Here is a 14032-nt window from a genome sequence, read left to right on the forward strand (position 1 = left end):
TAAGAATTCGCTTTCCTATCTAAATTAGTTTCGCTAAAATAAATTGTTTTTTTTGAAATCATTTCCAGTAGATGAAAATTTCTACCTGTTCTCTAAGTGTGCAGCAACTCGATTGAAGCGTAACAACAAGAATAAGAAATCAACTTACGAATTAGGTATGAGGTGGGACAAGTAAAACGTGAAAGCTTGCTGGAATCATTTGTTGCGTAGTAACACACCGCTCAATGGTCAAACGTGCATATGCTAACTGCACTGAATAGAGAGTAATACCCTGAAATATACTGAAAGTAATAATCCCTTGCGGAGAACGTATTCGTTGAAAAATTTGCATGTTTGTTGGTTGCTAGTCGAAAATAAAACAATGTCTGTTATTGATTATTCAAATGGAGAAAGCAAAGCATGAACGTAGATCATTTATGGAAATTTTCCATGTCTTATTAATATTATTATATAATAAATGAACCGTTTGAAATTAGCTCATTGTACTGCAGTACGGTTTACCCATTTACTGAAAATTGAACTTGAAGTATAAAAGCGAGTGTAATTTTTTAACACAGAAAACTTTAAACAAACTGTGTAAAAGCAAATCATTGTCGTGTTCGTCGTTACACGATTGATTCTCCAGTTGCTGCAAGTGATCGTTTGCAAACTTTACAAGAGCCAGAAGCAGAACAACTTCAGTATTTTGAACGTGATGAAAAATATATAGAAAGAAAAAAAACATATATATATATATATATATTGTATTGCTGCATATTGCTCAAACTTGAACATTCAGTTTGCGAGGCCTTTTTTTCGATGATTTCGCTTTTTTGAACAATTTTCGTTTGCCAATAGTGACGGTTCTTTGTTCAACATTTTCCAACATGCTCTGTTCGACCGCTTCAATCCGGTACATCTTCAGTTCACTTTCTGACAGCTGAATGCTGAGCTGTCGGTCTGCTTTTTCCTTCTCTTCTTCGGCATATTCATTCAATTCTTCATCCAAACTACGTTGAAGACCGGCTATTTGTAAATTTGGTTGTTTCTCAATTCCAAACTCACATTCAACAGCTGATTCACAGATCTCATTCATACACTGAAAATGTACAAAAAAGAAATGAAAGAAAAATAGATTTATTTTCCATTTGTATTACTTACTTGAATAGATTTGATGATAATGCGATTGAACAAAGCTAACACCTGTGCCGACTGCAATTTCAATTCTTTCCCCAAATCAGCCACATTTTTCAGCTGTAATCCAAATGCCAACAAAATCGCCTTAAAACAATCATCACAATAAAATTGAAATCGAAAGGAAAAAATCCCTTTTTTTAAATCATTATGAAATACTGAAATTGTTGAACTATTAATTATATTATTTAATTGAAACAAAACAACGGCCCATTTTTCAATCAATAAATGTTCACTGAAATTAAATATTCAACGACATCAAACAAGTGCATCTCAGTTAGCTGTTCAATTTTTAAATGATAAATGTCACCGTCACTCACCACTTCGACAGCATTGAGATTGATGTTGAGCTTGCCGAGAAAATACAATTTCCCTATCGATGGTACAAGATCGACGATCAGATGATGGTCGATCAAATTTCGACTGTACATTTCAATACGTTTCAGGTCGTGATTGGTGAAATAAACGGCCAATTCTTTTCGATCAAGCGGAGTGGTTTGTGCAGCAGCTTGTGCATTGAACATCTGCAAGTTCGGTTTGGCCAATATTCCTAAAGCCAATGGAGCAGGAAAATGGGAAAACGGATTGCTCAACAGAGAAATGAACCGTCTCCGAAAATCTGCAAAACATGGACAAAAAAAAGATCAATTGGGATATTTGTCATTTGTTGCCACAGAACAGAATAGAACACAGGTGGTAGTGAATAATTTCGCTTTTTACCCGTCCAATAAGCGATCAGCCATGGCTGATCCGTGTTCAACGTTTTCAACATGATGCACGAATATTCGCCGGTAAGTTCATTGGCAATTTGTCGAATGTAGACGGGATAAAACTGACTTCTGGCCCAAAATCTTGAAATAAAAATAAAATAATACCTTTTTCATTCATAAATGATTGATCAAGTGAAACCGTTGCAAAGTTTCTGTCAGACCGTACGAAACTCCAATCCAATCCAAACGTTCCGCACTTCGTTCGTACAACCTGGACAACAGAGGGGGCAATTTTTTCCGTTGTGAAACGTGCTCATCCAACAAACCACGTTTTTCATTATTCTAGAACAGAATGTTTCAAAGTTATAAAAGAGAAACATAAGAGAACCACTAAAACACACATACATGTGATGATATATTGAATTCGATCGGCACAATATCGATGGCACTAGTTGTTGGATCATCAAGTGCAGGAAACTTGCCCTCGTAGTACCGCTGCAACAGTTGCACCGCACGTAATCCATATCCCATCTGTATAAATGTAACAACAAAGAAAAACAACCATTAAAAACCATTCACATAAATATCATAAAACTAACTCGTTGATAATCTGGATGTGTCGCAATGCGAACAATTCTAGCGCCACATAGAGAAGGAAAATCTTCATCTTGAAACTGCAATTTTGCAAGCAGTTGCAATTGTCATAAGGAAAAGTTGAAAGTGAACAGCAAAACCCAAACCTGCTGAACCAAAGTCCACGGAATAAGATCGCCCGACGGTCGCTTACCGCTCGTTAAACTAGTGTGCACGCTGGCTTTGCTTAGATCGCCTTCTAGGCATACTTGCACGACGCACAAAATTTCTGGTATATTGTTGCTATTTTGGACAAATGGACCAAGAAGAACGAACAAATGATGAGCTGGAGCATCGGACATCATTTGCAAATCATTCGGCGAATTCTACAACAATTGCACCAAATGCAACAATCTACAACGCATATAAAAGATCCAGCAATACAGTACTGACTTTGTAATGAGCTGCAACGTATATGGACATCATGCGTTGCAAAAATAATTCGGATGCTTTGTGGAAACAGAATAGTGTATCACGATTGACATAATACGTAAAATCGGAAAAACGACAAAGTTAAGGAAATGAAATTCATTGGCGAAATTATTATAGAAAAAAATGAAGAATATTTCAGAGTAAATTAAAAATATAAAGCAGCATTTAAATACCCCGTTTACTGTAAAGTTACATATATAATTTGAGAAAAGTAAATTATAGATTAATAAAAAGAAAGAAAGGATATAGATCACAGTGTTCAGGAGGTGGACAGCCACCACCTGATACTTTTGGTATTGTAGTGACGTCCAAGCACAACAGCTGATTCAACCATAGCTCCACATCGTCACCAGGCTTGTATCGAATTGATTCACTGAGTGTAAGTTCACTCAACGTTCTACCTAAAATTAAAAATCAGAGAAAATCAAAAATCAACACTATTATTATTATTATTATACCTCCGACAGTCTGAAATTTAAAATTTTCGGCTGAAATGTTGCTCGATGATTTGGAAAGTGCAGTCAATTTGGAACTTTGTTCACGCAATTCTTGCAACAGTTTCAAAGACAACGATCTGCCAGTTCCTTCATATCTTGAAAAGAAAAAAATCAATCAATCAAAAAATACATCACAGATTTGCTTGGCCATTTCCAGCAATTGTACCCGTTAACTGTAGACGATATGAACACCAAATACGGTCCAAGCAACTGCTTAACATGCAACAAAGGAATGGCAGCTGCTTCGTCAATAATAACCAATTCCGCTTGTCCAAGCTTTATAGCGTCAGTAGGATGTATATACTAGCACATATGTACCGCAGTGAAGCAAAGCGAAAAAAAAGAAAAAACAACTCTACCACAGCTTGCTTACTTGTATTGTTTGTCGCTGTCCACGTGTGACATTGATTCGAACAACAGCTTTATTAAATTCTGGATTAATCGACTGCACCACTTCGTAATCGATGTGCTCCTGAAAAAGAATAAAAACAACACCAAATCCAATAGAAGTAACAAAATTTAAACTTTTAAATATTACCTACCTCAAATTGCAATGCGTCAAAACCTTTGCAAACAAATTGAAAAAATGTTTTCAAATTTTCAGGGCCAGGAGAAGTTACAAATATATTGGAATATCTAAAATGGAAACAAACAAAAAAGAACAAAAACATATTAAAATTCAATTAGAAAGCAAAAACGAAAAACAAATACAAGTAGTGTACCCGAATCCGATTGCACCAGCAGCAGCCAAACCAAGCGCCGCAGATTTTCCACGACCCCGGGCAGCCGTGAGGGAAACTGTGTGTTTAAGGTTGTTTTCCGAAATTACGTCAAAAAGTTTCAAAATCACCTTAGCCTGAATGTAGCAAAACAAAACTATTTAATATTTGAAATAAAAAAAAAGAGAAACATCTTTCGAATAGAATAGTGATTTTATTTTTGCATACTTGGTCGAGCGTTTTGCACTGCTTTAATAATTTCCCTACGGTCGGAGCATCGCTCATCGATTCTATAAGCTGCTTCAATTCCGTTGCATTAGAGGCAACTTTCTGCTGAAAAATAATTCAAAAAAAAAACTTTGAGAAACAAATGATATGCGTCAATTTCTATTTGAACATGATCATCAAATTCAAATTCAAATACAAATATAAATCAGTTGTCGTCATTCAGTTCGACTTACTTTCGCTTCAGCAGAAGCGGGATCTATTGCCGAAACAGCCGACGACAACGGTAAGACATTCAATTCGTCATCAAGCAAGAGGCAAGTTTTGCACGACGCTAATGATAGTAAAAATCTAGAAAATATTCACCGTAAAATAAAACTCTCATTGTGGATACAAATTGTGTTCGTATTGTTGAACTGCGCGAAATCGGGTAAAAACAACCAACCGTTCGTTGAATCTAGCCACCACGTCCTGATGGGCTTCGGTACGATAACGAGAATGAACATCCTAAATCGAAAGATATTCACTGAACAAACAAACAAACAACAAATAATACACATACCATCGTCATAGCGTGCAGTTGTCGAATTGAATGCAACGAATGCAACAGAATGACAACAAGGCCGCCGCCTTCGACCGTCTCGATCGTTCGAGCCAACAAATTTGGCGTCATTGCTTCGAAATCCTGAACAAAACAAACGTTCAGCAAGATTGTAATTGTAAAACTGCAACAAACACCAACCTGCAGCACACACATGCCGTATGTGTTTCCGAGAATTTTGTGCGTTTCCGAATAATAGCAATAGCGAATCTCGGTGGACGAAATGAACAGTTCGAACTGATTTTCTTCATTTATTGAAGCTTTGCCGGCGCGTAATTTTTTCATAATCAATTTCATTCGTTTCTTCCGATGGCTGCAATTAAATTTACCACCGAACGATGAAAATAAAACTTGCAAATCAACACTGTAAAGTCAACCTGGAAAAGCCGAGCTCTTTCTTGTAACACCAAAGTACGCTGGGACGGGCGCGGACGGTGGCTTTGGACAGAAGATGATGCAAAATGGCCACTTGTTCGCGTGCCTTCTCGCCAATGACGATCAACAAACTCCGATGGCCCAAATGAATGCCATTTTCAATAAGCACGCGAATACGACTGTCTATCTTTCTTCGAATCATTTGCTAGAAGTAGATTTGTTTTTTAATTTTAAAGTGACAAACTTTTCAAACCAAAATAAACCAATACAACAATCAGTGGCGAAGAACTGAAATAAATTCACCAACTCTTACGTGCATCATCGAACAAACAGTTCAATTCTCTTTGTATTCATAAACAAAAGTTAAACAAAACAGACTACAAATTAATCAAACATAATACATCAAAGAAAATAAAATATTTTTATAAACAACTCGTGAACTACTACTGTTTTTTTTTAATCTTATCCACTCACTGACGATGATGCACAATTACACATGCGCAACGCAAAATTCACCCGCTACAGTACTCCTAAAATGAAGTTTACAAAAGTATACTGTAAAAATAAATAACTGAACAATTACGTTTCTTCAGAAAATAATTCGAAATACTTCAATCAATACAAACCTTTATTGATTTTCAGTGCTTTAAACAATATTTTTAAAAATTGCTTCATCAACGAAAAAAAATCTAGATCCAGCTAGCTGAATCATCGGCCACAGCAATTTTTCTTAAATGTAGTGCTATTTTTTTTAATCAAATACTTCAACAGATAGAGTTGCATGTGGCCAGCACAAAATTAGTCACGCTGATCATTTTTCATGGGATAAAACGCAAAATGTTCAATAGGTAAAGCAACTTTTTGTTTGTAAAGCAGAGCAGCAAATGGCACTGGTTGAAAAGGTTGAATGGAAGATATACACACATACACAGATACACACACACACACACAGACAGACAGACAGACAGTAAGGCAGCAATTCACTTCTCTTCAGTGCTACAAAATTGATTATATTACATTTGATTGAACAGAGTATGGCAATCAAAATAGAAAAGTATCAACTGAATCTTTGTGCTAAGAAGAAAAAATTAGGAAGAAAAAGCAAAATTTTGATAACAAAAAAACTGAAGAAAAAAAACAAGTGGTTGGTTAAAAGAGGGCAAAAATTTTACAAGTGCTCACATGGCATAATTGGGATATGGTCCCTCTCTTTTCAGTTCTTCACCATAAGTCATCAGCAGATCCAATATTACACCGTTGGTCCACCCGAAACCTTCTTGAACAGTATATTCGCCTCCGCCGCCGATTCCATAATGACCCTCTACACGGTACTGGAGGAATAGAAATAAATTGAACGATAAAAATGAAGCAGAGCAAATGCAGCAAAATAAGTACCTTTTCGAACATTTTTCCGGCATACTGGAAAAATACAAACCAAACACCGTCGATCCAATTTTGTGCAACTTTGAAAGCAATCTGCTGAGCAAAGATGTCACCACTTTTTCGCAGGCCCTCAATGACCATATGATTGTGCGGTGCCCAACCGTTCGGACGATCCCATTGCTCATCTGACGCATGCATACTGGACGGTATACCGTAGGGCATGGATGAGATGCCATTTTCCTGAAAATGAAACGAAACAACAAACGAAACTAAATAAATAAATAAATAAATAAATACACTGCTAGTTACCTCGAGATATTTGGCAATTTGCTGTCCAACTTTCTTCTTGTCGTTCAGTACACAGTCAAAGTACAACGGTGCCAAGTTGGAAGGATAAAAAGTAGGGGATTTAGCACCTCGACCATCACGTTCGTCCAAATCGATGTCGTACCACATTTTGTCAATTGGATCCCAGAACGCATCGTGCAGATCTTCCTTCATCCTTTGGTATTTCTTCTGGTGAACTTCAGCCATCGTCTGATCGCCAAGCACGTTGTACAGTCGACTGAGCACCGCCTCACTGCCGCACAGAATTGCTTGCAAATCGACAGGCACGATCCGTCTGGTGCGTATTGAGCGGACCGTTTTGTTCAAATCGCCGTCTCGTCGAAACCAACGCGTGCCGAAGTCGATGCCAGATTCACAGGCGGACACAATATCCGACCAGATCCGTTTTTTGCCCGCTTCTGAAATATTTGTTAAGAAAAAAATTTACTTTTTTAATAATTGTAAATAAATAAGCAGCAAATCACAAACCAGTGAATTCAAGAGATGCAGAAGCTAGATCTTCAGTATAGGATTCGGCTCTTGGTAGATCAGTGTCAACTCGATATTGATGCAATTGCAACGTTTTGCCATTTTCATCCTTGTAGACAAAGCCTCGATTTTTGTACCAAAATTGCAACTCTTTTTCAAGTCTCGGAAGCATGTTCACAAGTACAGCTTTGTCTTTGGTGGCTTGATAATAATCCCAAACGCTCATAGTTAACAAAGGTGGCTGGGATCGATTTTTGTAATAAATGCGACCACCGTTTGGAACAAATCCAAATCTGAAACAATACATACATATATATATATATATATAAATTATATGGAATGAAATTTTCATCACACAAAAAAGAAGAAGAAGAATAAGAAAATTTCATCAACTGCTCACTCACTGGTCGATGATTGTTGCAAAATTGAGGATCATATTTCTGGCCGTTTCATACATTTCAGAAGCCAGCAAGCCTTTCAAAATCCAGTAAGTGTCCCAGTAGTAGAATTCTCGAAACCGTCCACCGGGTATGATGAACGGGTGGGGCACGGAAATGAAGGTGAAACGATTTGGTTCCGTTTTCACTTGGTCAGTTACCTGAAAATATTGAAATTTCATCAATTCAACCAGATCTAATAAAAAATCTTTCTAATAAAACGAAAGTGAATTGCAAAAGGAAAAAAAAAGAAGCATCATCCGGTTGAGTAGAGGAGAATAACTGCTCGAGTGGAAAATAAATTTCGAAAAAAAAACCCCTGATGCTCCAACAAAATGAACAATTAATTCTTATTTATTCTTTTAAAGCTCTAAAATGATGCTATGAAAAAAAAGAATTTAAATATTGAAAAAACCACATATACTTGAATGACAACGAAAACTGTTGAATAATTAAACAACTGATGCATACAATTTTTCAATAATTCGAGAAGAAAAAAGCTGCAGCGCGAATTGCATGCAGCATTCTCACTATTACTATTATTGATATTATTATTATTATTGTCGTTATTATAGCATTTAAGAGCGTGAAATTTTTGATTTATTTACACTAAACTGACCAGATGTCAGGTTTCTCTTAATAGAACAAGTCAAACTGAATATAAATTTTGAAAAGAACAGGAAATGTGTTTTGATCAATTATTCAAAATGGCACCCCTTTTTTCCTTGATACACTACTTTTGAAGAAGAAGCAAGCAAGCGTTTCTATTCGATTTGAAAACAAAGCAGGAAAATAAACGAATAATGATAATTTTTGAAATGAATAAATGAACAAACAAAAAAAAATATGTTTTCTCAGCAAAATACAGTAAGATTGAATTTATGTTTGCCGAAAGCAATGCAGTTGTTGGGTTGAAATTAATAAAAGCTCCACTGCCAGTTTTTGAAAACAAGTATACACCTCAAGTGAAGGGGAAAAACACTGCGCGAAACGTCATTAATATTATTTCACCAAAGCCCTACTGACCTGGACGTGTAAAAATTTTTACCATTGAAAATGAAAATAAATACTAATAATACCAATAGAATTTGTGTAATTGACGACGAAGATCTGATAATTTTTTATCAAATACAATTTTCATTTTCATTACAAATGTCAACTGTCAAAAACTACACAATATTGATGTAAAATGATGATAACAATTATTAGATGAAGAAAAATGAAATAATAATAATACAAACATGATATGATGACAAAATATAAAACCCTTATCACTTGCTGTAGATAAAAATTATAAATTGCAAAAGATGATTAAAGTAAAAAAGTTGAGTGGAAAAAAAAATTAATTTGTTATTGATATCAATTTTCCCAATGAGAGAAAGGGGGAGGGGATATTGATTTTTGCAACTTATAGTTGATGTTATTTTTTGTTACCGCGTTGTGTTAACTTTCGACTATCAGAAATCAATAAATCTCAGGAAATTATTTTTTTCACATAAAAAAAGAACAATAAAATATGAATGCCAAACAAACAAATGAATAAAAATGAACATGGAAAACAGCAGACGCGACGACACATGTCGTCGAATCAAGGAGAAGAAGTTTTTACCCCGTTGTCGAAAAGTTCCAAATCAAATGAACGAATGGAGGCGAATTTCAATATATACGAAAAAATTAAGTGATTTATTCAAATATATCTGAAACTCTTACCTCTCGGCAAAGTTTTTTCCACTTTCCATGTACGAAATAAGCCCAAAGGCGAAAGTGTTCGTCGGCAATTTTCAAAAACGACTTCGGCCTCGGAACCCAGTCGACCGGCTGGCATTCCTTCAATTCCGAACCAGGAGGGGAGAAATATTTTTTGATAAACATATCCAACGCTTTCGGATCGGTTTTATTTTCCACCGTTTCAAACGCTTGCAAAACCACATCCGGATCGTACAGCAATGCCATGTCGACAAAATATTTGCTGTCTTGAAACAGGCGAGATTTCTGAATCACGTCCAGCAACGGTCCGTGACAAAAAATATCGCTAAAAATTAACAAGAATAAAAAAAATCTTTTTTTTTCTGAAATGAAATCAACACATTACCAAATATCATTCGTTGGCAATGGATTGGATGCAACATATCCAACAAGAACAACAACAACAACACCAACTGTGATGAAATTCATAAATAGCATTATTGATTTATAAAAATGATAAAAAAGAACAACGTGGAGTGAAATAAATGATTATAAAAAAAACGACAACTTCTTCACTGAAAACTGTGCTGATCAAAACTTCCAATGCCACTGTAGCAGTGGTAGCAGCAGCAGCAGCAGCAGAAGTAGTAGTAATAGCAGTAGTAGTAGCAGTAGCAGTAGCAGTAGAATCAATATAAACAACAAATGATGGGCAGCAATAAAAGATGCAGGTTGAAGAAAATGAAATGCAGTGATTTTGTGCGCCCCAATTTAACAGATTGTTGCAACGACAGAAAGTGACACGAGCACGTCGCACCACTGCTCTCAGACACGTGAGAACAAAAGACGCTGCGCCGCCGTTTTCAACCCTCGTGCAAGCATAATAATATATATTCTAGTCGCATATTCGATAACGGAAACGAAATTAGATATTCAATCCGCCTGCTGGGAAAATTCTGCTCTAAAAAAATTACACACGTCTGCTCGGTAAATTTCACTCACTACGACACAGATAAGCATTAATAATAATTATGAGATTAACAATTTCATTATATTAGCAGCAAACATGACGACAAGACAGGGTCGTGCAAAACTTGCCTCCAAGGCGCACGATTACCTATTACTATGAAAACTTTAATCATACAGATCAACGTCAATTAACCCACCCATTCACCAACATTACACACACCACGCGCTATCAACCTTACTTTTAAACTTTATTACATTGGAATGTAGACTAGCTTCATCGACACACAACTCTACGTCACACTTATGAATATTATCATCAGGTACTCTTTTGCTGCTGGTGTCTCGTATTTTTCAAGCTTCTATTTCCACTTCCACCGCTGAAACAACAACAACAAAACAAACAAACATTTGTCAACACCGGAACAACATCAACAAGTCTCCTTTCTAAAACATACCGTTCGTATTGATTCAATTTCAGATTAACAAGTTCAATTTGTAAAAGGATAACATTACAGTAATATCTTTTTTTTTCTACATCTTTGCAATGAATTTCAATTTCAATATCCAACGATGCAGACGTGCGTGATCGAATAAAAAATACAAAGAAGAAGAAGAACAGATAAGCAGAATGCTAAAAGAAAAATAAGCTGAGAAAAATAAAAAGAATTTTAACGCATAGATAGAACTTGCGTTATTTCGAGCATTGCAAGCGCAAAACGACAAAATAGTTTTATTAACAATTAACAACCAAAACAACAATTGGAATAGTAATAATCATTATCAAAAAAAAACAATTTATGGCAGATTTCAACCGCATTTCGAGAGCATTTATCACAAAATTGGTAAAATAAATTCAAACATCATCCCCCAAAAAAAGATATTAGAAATAATGAAAATTAGCATATTCAATTCAGTGAAAAAAGGTTAACTTTGTAATAATTGTTTTTCAATTTTCATACGTAACTCTTCATCTACCTGAGCAAACAGATCCAACACGGACGTCATAATCGGTGACGAGATTGGTCTTATGTATTGGGCAATACGCGTCGCCACTTGATCGCGTTCGTTTTCGTCGAATATCTAAATTGAATTTGAATTTTTCCATTCAAATTTCAAAAATTCAATTCACACACGTGACACACAAAATTCAATTCAACAACAACACACCGTTCTCCACAGTATGCCCGGCTGCCAAAAAGGATCCATCGTCTGACATTCATCCGCTGTGAGCAATTTTTTTGAACAAGCGTCGTCGGTCAGAATTCGTCCATTATCGTCAGTGTCGGTCAATTCAAGTTCCTCCTACAGAACAGCGACCAAGTTGCATGCACATGCATGGAAAAAGTATACGCAGTATATTTTTATATGTCGTACCGTCGTCGAAGCAGCTTTGCAAACTGGCATGCATCCAATCGTACTGTTGCTACCGGTGAATTCAGTGGAATGATGGACAACTTTGTTCAAGACAACTTTCCCAACAGGAACAAGCGGACTCAGCTTATGTGGCCACACCTAGGAACGATAGGAGAACAATTTTCATTGAATCAATCAAATTGAAACCAAGAAAAAAAAATCAAAATTCATCTCATCACTTTGGTCGAATCGAAGGCGTCAAATGGTAGGTAAGCTACTTCGGCTGCAGTGAATATTTGAATATCCACTCGCCAGGTCAGAAAGTTGCCTTTGGCAATTTCGTCTACAGCTTGCTGCGAGAGATCGTCTATCGACTGACAACTAACATCATTTGTGATCAATTGCGATTTTAGGGGATTTTCATTTGGAACTGCCTCAAAAAACATATATATATATAATTAATTTTTAAGAAAATTAATCAACGCCTCATTGGTATACTGTAAAATGAAAACGACAAAATGTGGTTCGATTTTCTTTTTCATTTGTCATTCGAAACGACTGTGTACTGTAAGCATTCATGTTGTACAGGCTGTGTGGTATAGCCCGAGAACCGACAGAGAACATGAACGCGTGCATTGCTTCACTGTGAGACAACAAATATTGGCAACACAATTCTGCATCCTGAATATGTAAATTAAATTTCAATTAATTTCACTTCATTCATCAATGGAAAAAAGAATGAACAAAGAAAAACGAAGTTGTATTCATTTTATCCGCTCTGTGTGGATTTTACCATTAAAAGTTTCACATCAGAGATGAGCAAACAGAAAATGCACAAAATGCACCTTTCCTTTGTACAAATAGACAGTTTGCTATTCAATTTGTAAAGGTAAAGCATATATTCAGCTGAACAATCAATGCAACTTACATCTGCAGCAAATAGATTGGTAATATGATGAAAAAAATCATGTTGCATTCAGATATGCTTAATTTTATCAGTCAGAAAGTTATCGTATAAGAAGAAACAATGCTGTTTACAATTGAATCAGAAACAAAAACATTGAATGTTTACAGTTAGCAAGTAATGGATTGTTCAAATAAATAATACATGTAGTTATCATTGAAGTCTTCTAATGAGAACAAAATATTCTATTCTATATTAGATATGAAGAAGAAGTTGATTGAATTAATATAACATTATTCAATATAAGCAGCAGATAAATTTTTCATGTAAAAAAAATTCACTTAAAATCTCATCTATTATACCACTAATTTCTTGTGCAAATATTGAAAAGTGTAAACAAAAAACGTCACACTTGATTCTATAAATGTAAACAACAGTGTATGGCTGTTCAGCCAGTAATAAGAACAAACTTGAAAATGTAACATTTTTATAAAACTATAGCAGTAATATAAATTTCAATAATATGAATAAACAAAATTACTAACTAGTCTCTCACTAAAGATGAAAAGTTGATTTGTAAACAAACTATTGTTGATTTAATTCAAGCATCGGAAATCAAATGCTGCGTTACAAAAGATTGTTCAAAACGTCTGTAAGTGAATTTATATTCAAATATTGTTTGAAAAATAAGACAAGTTCACAAAGAAAAATGATTCACCTGAACAAAATGTTTCGTCGAACGATCATTACTGTTTGATGATACAAGCACGGGCCAGTTTGCCATAGTCAAAATCCAGGGTTGGTTTTCAAGAGAAAATTTAATTTTGAGCCAAATCGGTCGCGCTGGAACACAATTCATTCCTAAATATTCAGCACTTCCAAAGAATTTCAATAATTCATTATAACAAAGACAACTAACTTACTCGGCTCAGTATCACATAGCAACTCCACCAAAACAGGCACTCGTCGGTCGCACTGACTTAAAAAACTCGCATCTGTATAATACGTGATGTCTGCGGTAGAGCGGAACCAGCCTTCAAAATGTAGCACAGTCCGGGCATTGTCGGCAGTCATCTTCAATTGTCAGCCGACAAATGCAAATGAGTAGTACAGTAATAT

The 14032-nt window shown here is 35.6% G+C and overlaps 3 protein-coding genes across 3 annotated transcripts; all 3 read right to left on the reverse strand.

Moving 5' to 3' along the window:
- Nucleotides 1–178: 178 nt before the first annotated feature.
- Tsp_06939 (N-acetyltransferase 10) lies at nucleotides 179–6040 on the reverse strand (the record flags this gene model as incomplete). The annotated part of the gene is made up of 25 exons (XM_003380743.1): nucleotides 5992–6040; nucleotides 5860–5920; nucleotides 5629–5653; nucleotides 5368–5570; nucleotides 5132–5303; nucleotides 4952–5074; nucleotides 4835–4896; nucleotides 4626–4740; nucleotides 4393–4497; nucleotides 4168–4301; nucleotides 3988–4081; nucleotides 3819–3917; nucleotides 3576–3748; nucleotides 3407–3540; nucleotides 3203–3349; nucleotides 3122–3129; nucleotides 2624–2842; nucleotides 2483–2557; nucleotides 2289–2414; nucleotides 2083–2225; nucleotides 1894–2024; nucleotides 1494–1792; nucleotides 1141–1260; nucleotides 767–1078; nucleotides 179–271 (listed from the first exon to the last, which is right to left on the reverse strand). Coding segments are annotated over exons 1-25 (3222 nt in total), but the record flags the coding sequence as incomplete, so codon positions are not given.
- A 503-nt stretch (nucleotides 6041–6543) lies between these two features.
- Nucleotides 6544–9954, reverse strand: Tsp_06940 (trehalase). The gene is made up of 6 exons (XM_003380744.1): nucleotides 9712–9954; nucleotides 7969–8162; nucleotides 7565–7857; nucleotides 7058–7494; nucleotides 6761–6988; nucleotides 6544–6696 (listed from the first exon to the last, which is right to left on the reverse strand). The coding sequence occupies exons 1-6, from the start codon at nucleotides 9952–9954 to the stop codon at nucleotides 6544–6546; spliced, it is 1548 nt and encodes a 515-aa protein (XP_003380792.1).
- Nucleotides 9955–10972: 1018 nt separating this feature from the next.
- Nucleotides 10973–13987, reverse strand: Tsp_06941 (putative catalase). The gene is made up of 9 exons (XM_003380745.1): nucleotides 13837–13987; nucleotides 13632–13774; nucleotides 12508–12690; nucleotides 12249–12443; nucleotides 12031–12168; nucleotides 11824–11958; nucleotides 11632–11736; nucleotides 11112–11287; nucleotides 10973–11033 (listed from the first exon to the last, which is right to left on the reverse strand). Exons 1-9 carry the CDS (start codon nucleotides 13985–13987, stop codon nucleotides 10973–10975), a joined length of 1287 nt encoding a protein of 428 aa, XP_003380793.1.
- Nucleotides 13988–14032: the final 45 nt, after the last annotated feature.

Source organism: Trichinella spiralis, assembly GCF_000181795.1.
Source record: "Trichinella spiralis strain ISS 195 chromosome Unknown Scfld2, whole genome shotgun sequence".
NCBI classification, from domain to species: domain Eukaryota; kingdom Metazoa; phylum Nematoda; class Enoplea; order Trichinellida; family Trichinellidae; genus Trichinella; species Trichinella spiralis.

What these genes read in the sequence shown, in the direction of transcription:
- Tsp_06941 (XM_003380745.1), bottom strand. Translation starts at nt 13,987, where the DNA reads ATGACTGCCGACAATGCCCGGACTGTGCTACATTTTGAAGGCTGGTTC. An exon ending in GCAAAGCTGCTTCGACGACG is followed by an intron (nt 11,959 to 12,030) that starts GTACGACATATA and finishes GCTGTTCTGTAG; the next exon opens with GAGGAACTTGAATTGACCGA. An exon ending in TGTTGGATCTGTTTGCTCAG is followed by an intron (nt 11,288 to 11,631) that starts GTAGATGAAGAG and finishes TTTTTCTTTTAG; the next exon opens with CATTCTGCTTATCTGTTCTT.
- Tsp_06940 (XM_003380744.1), bottom strand. Translation starts at nt 9,954, where the DNA reads ATGGCATTGCTGTACGATCCGGATGTGGTTTTGCAAGCGTTTGAAACG. An exon ending in TTTGCAACAATCATCGACCA is followed by an intron (nt 7,858 to 7,968) that starts GTGAGTGAGCAG and finishes GTATTGTTTCAG; the next exon opens with ATTTGGATTTGTTCCAAACG. An exon ending in TGCATCTCTTGAATTCACTG is followed by an intron (nt 7,495 to 7,564) that starts GTTTGTGATTTG and finishes CAAATATTTCAG; the next exon opens with AAGCGGGCAAAAAACGGATC.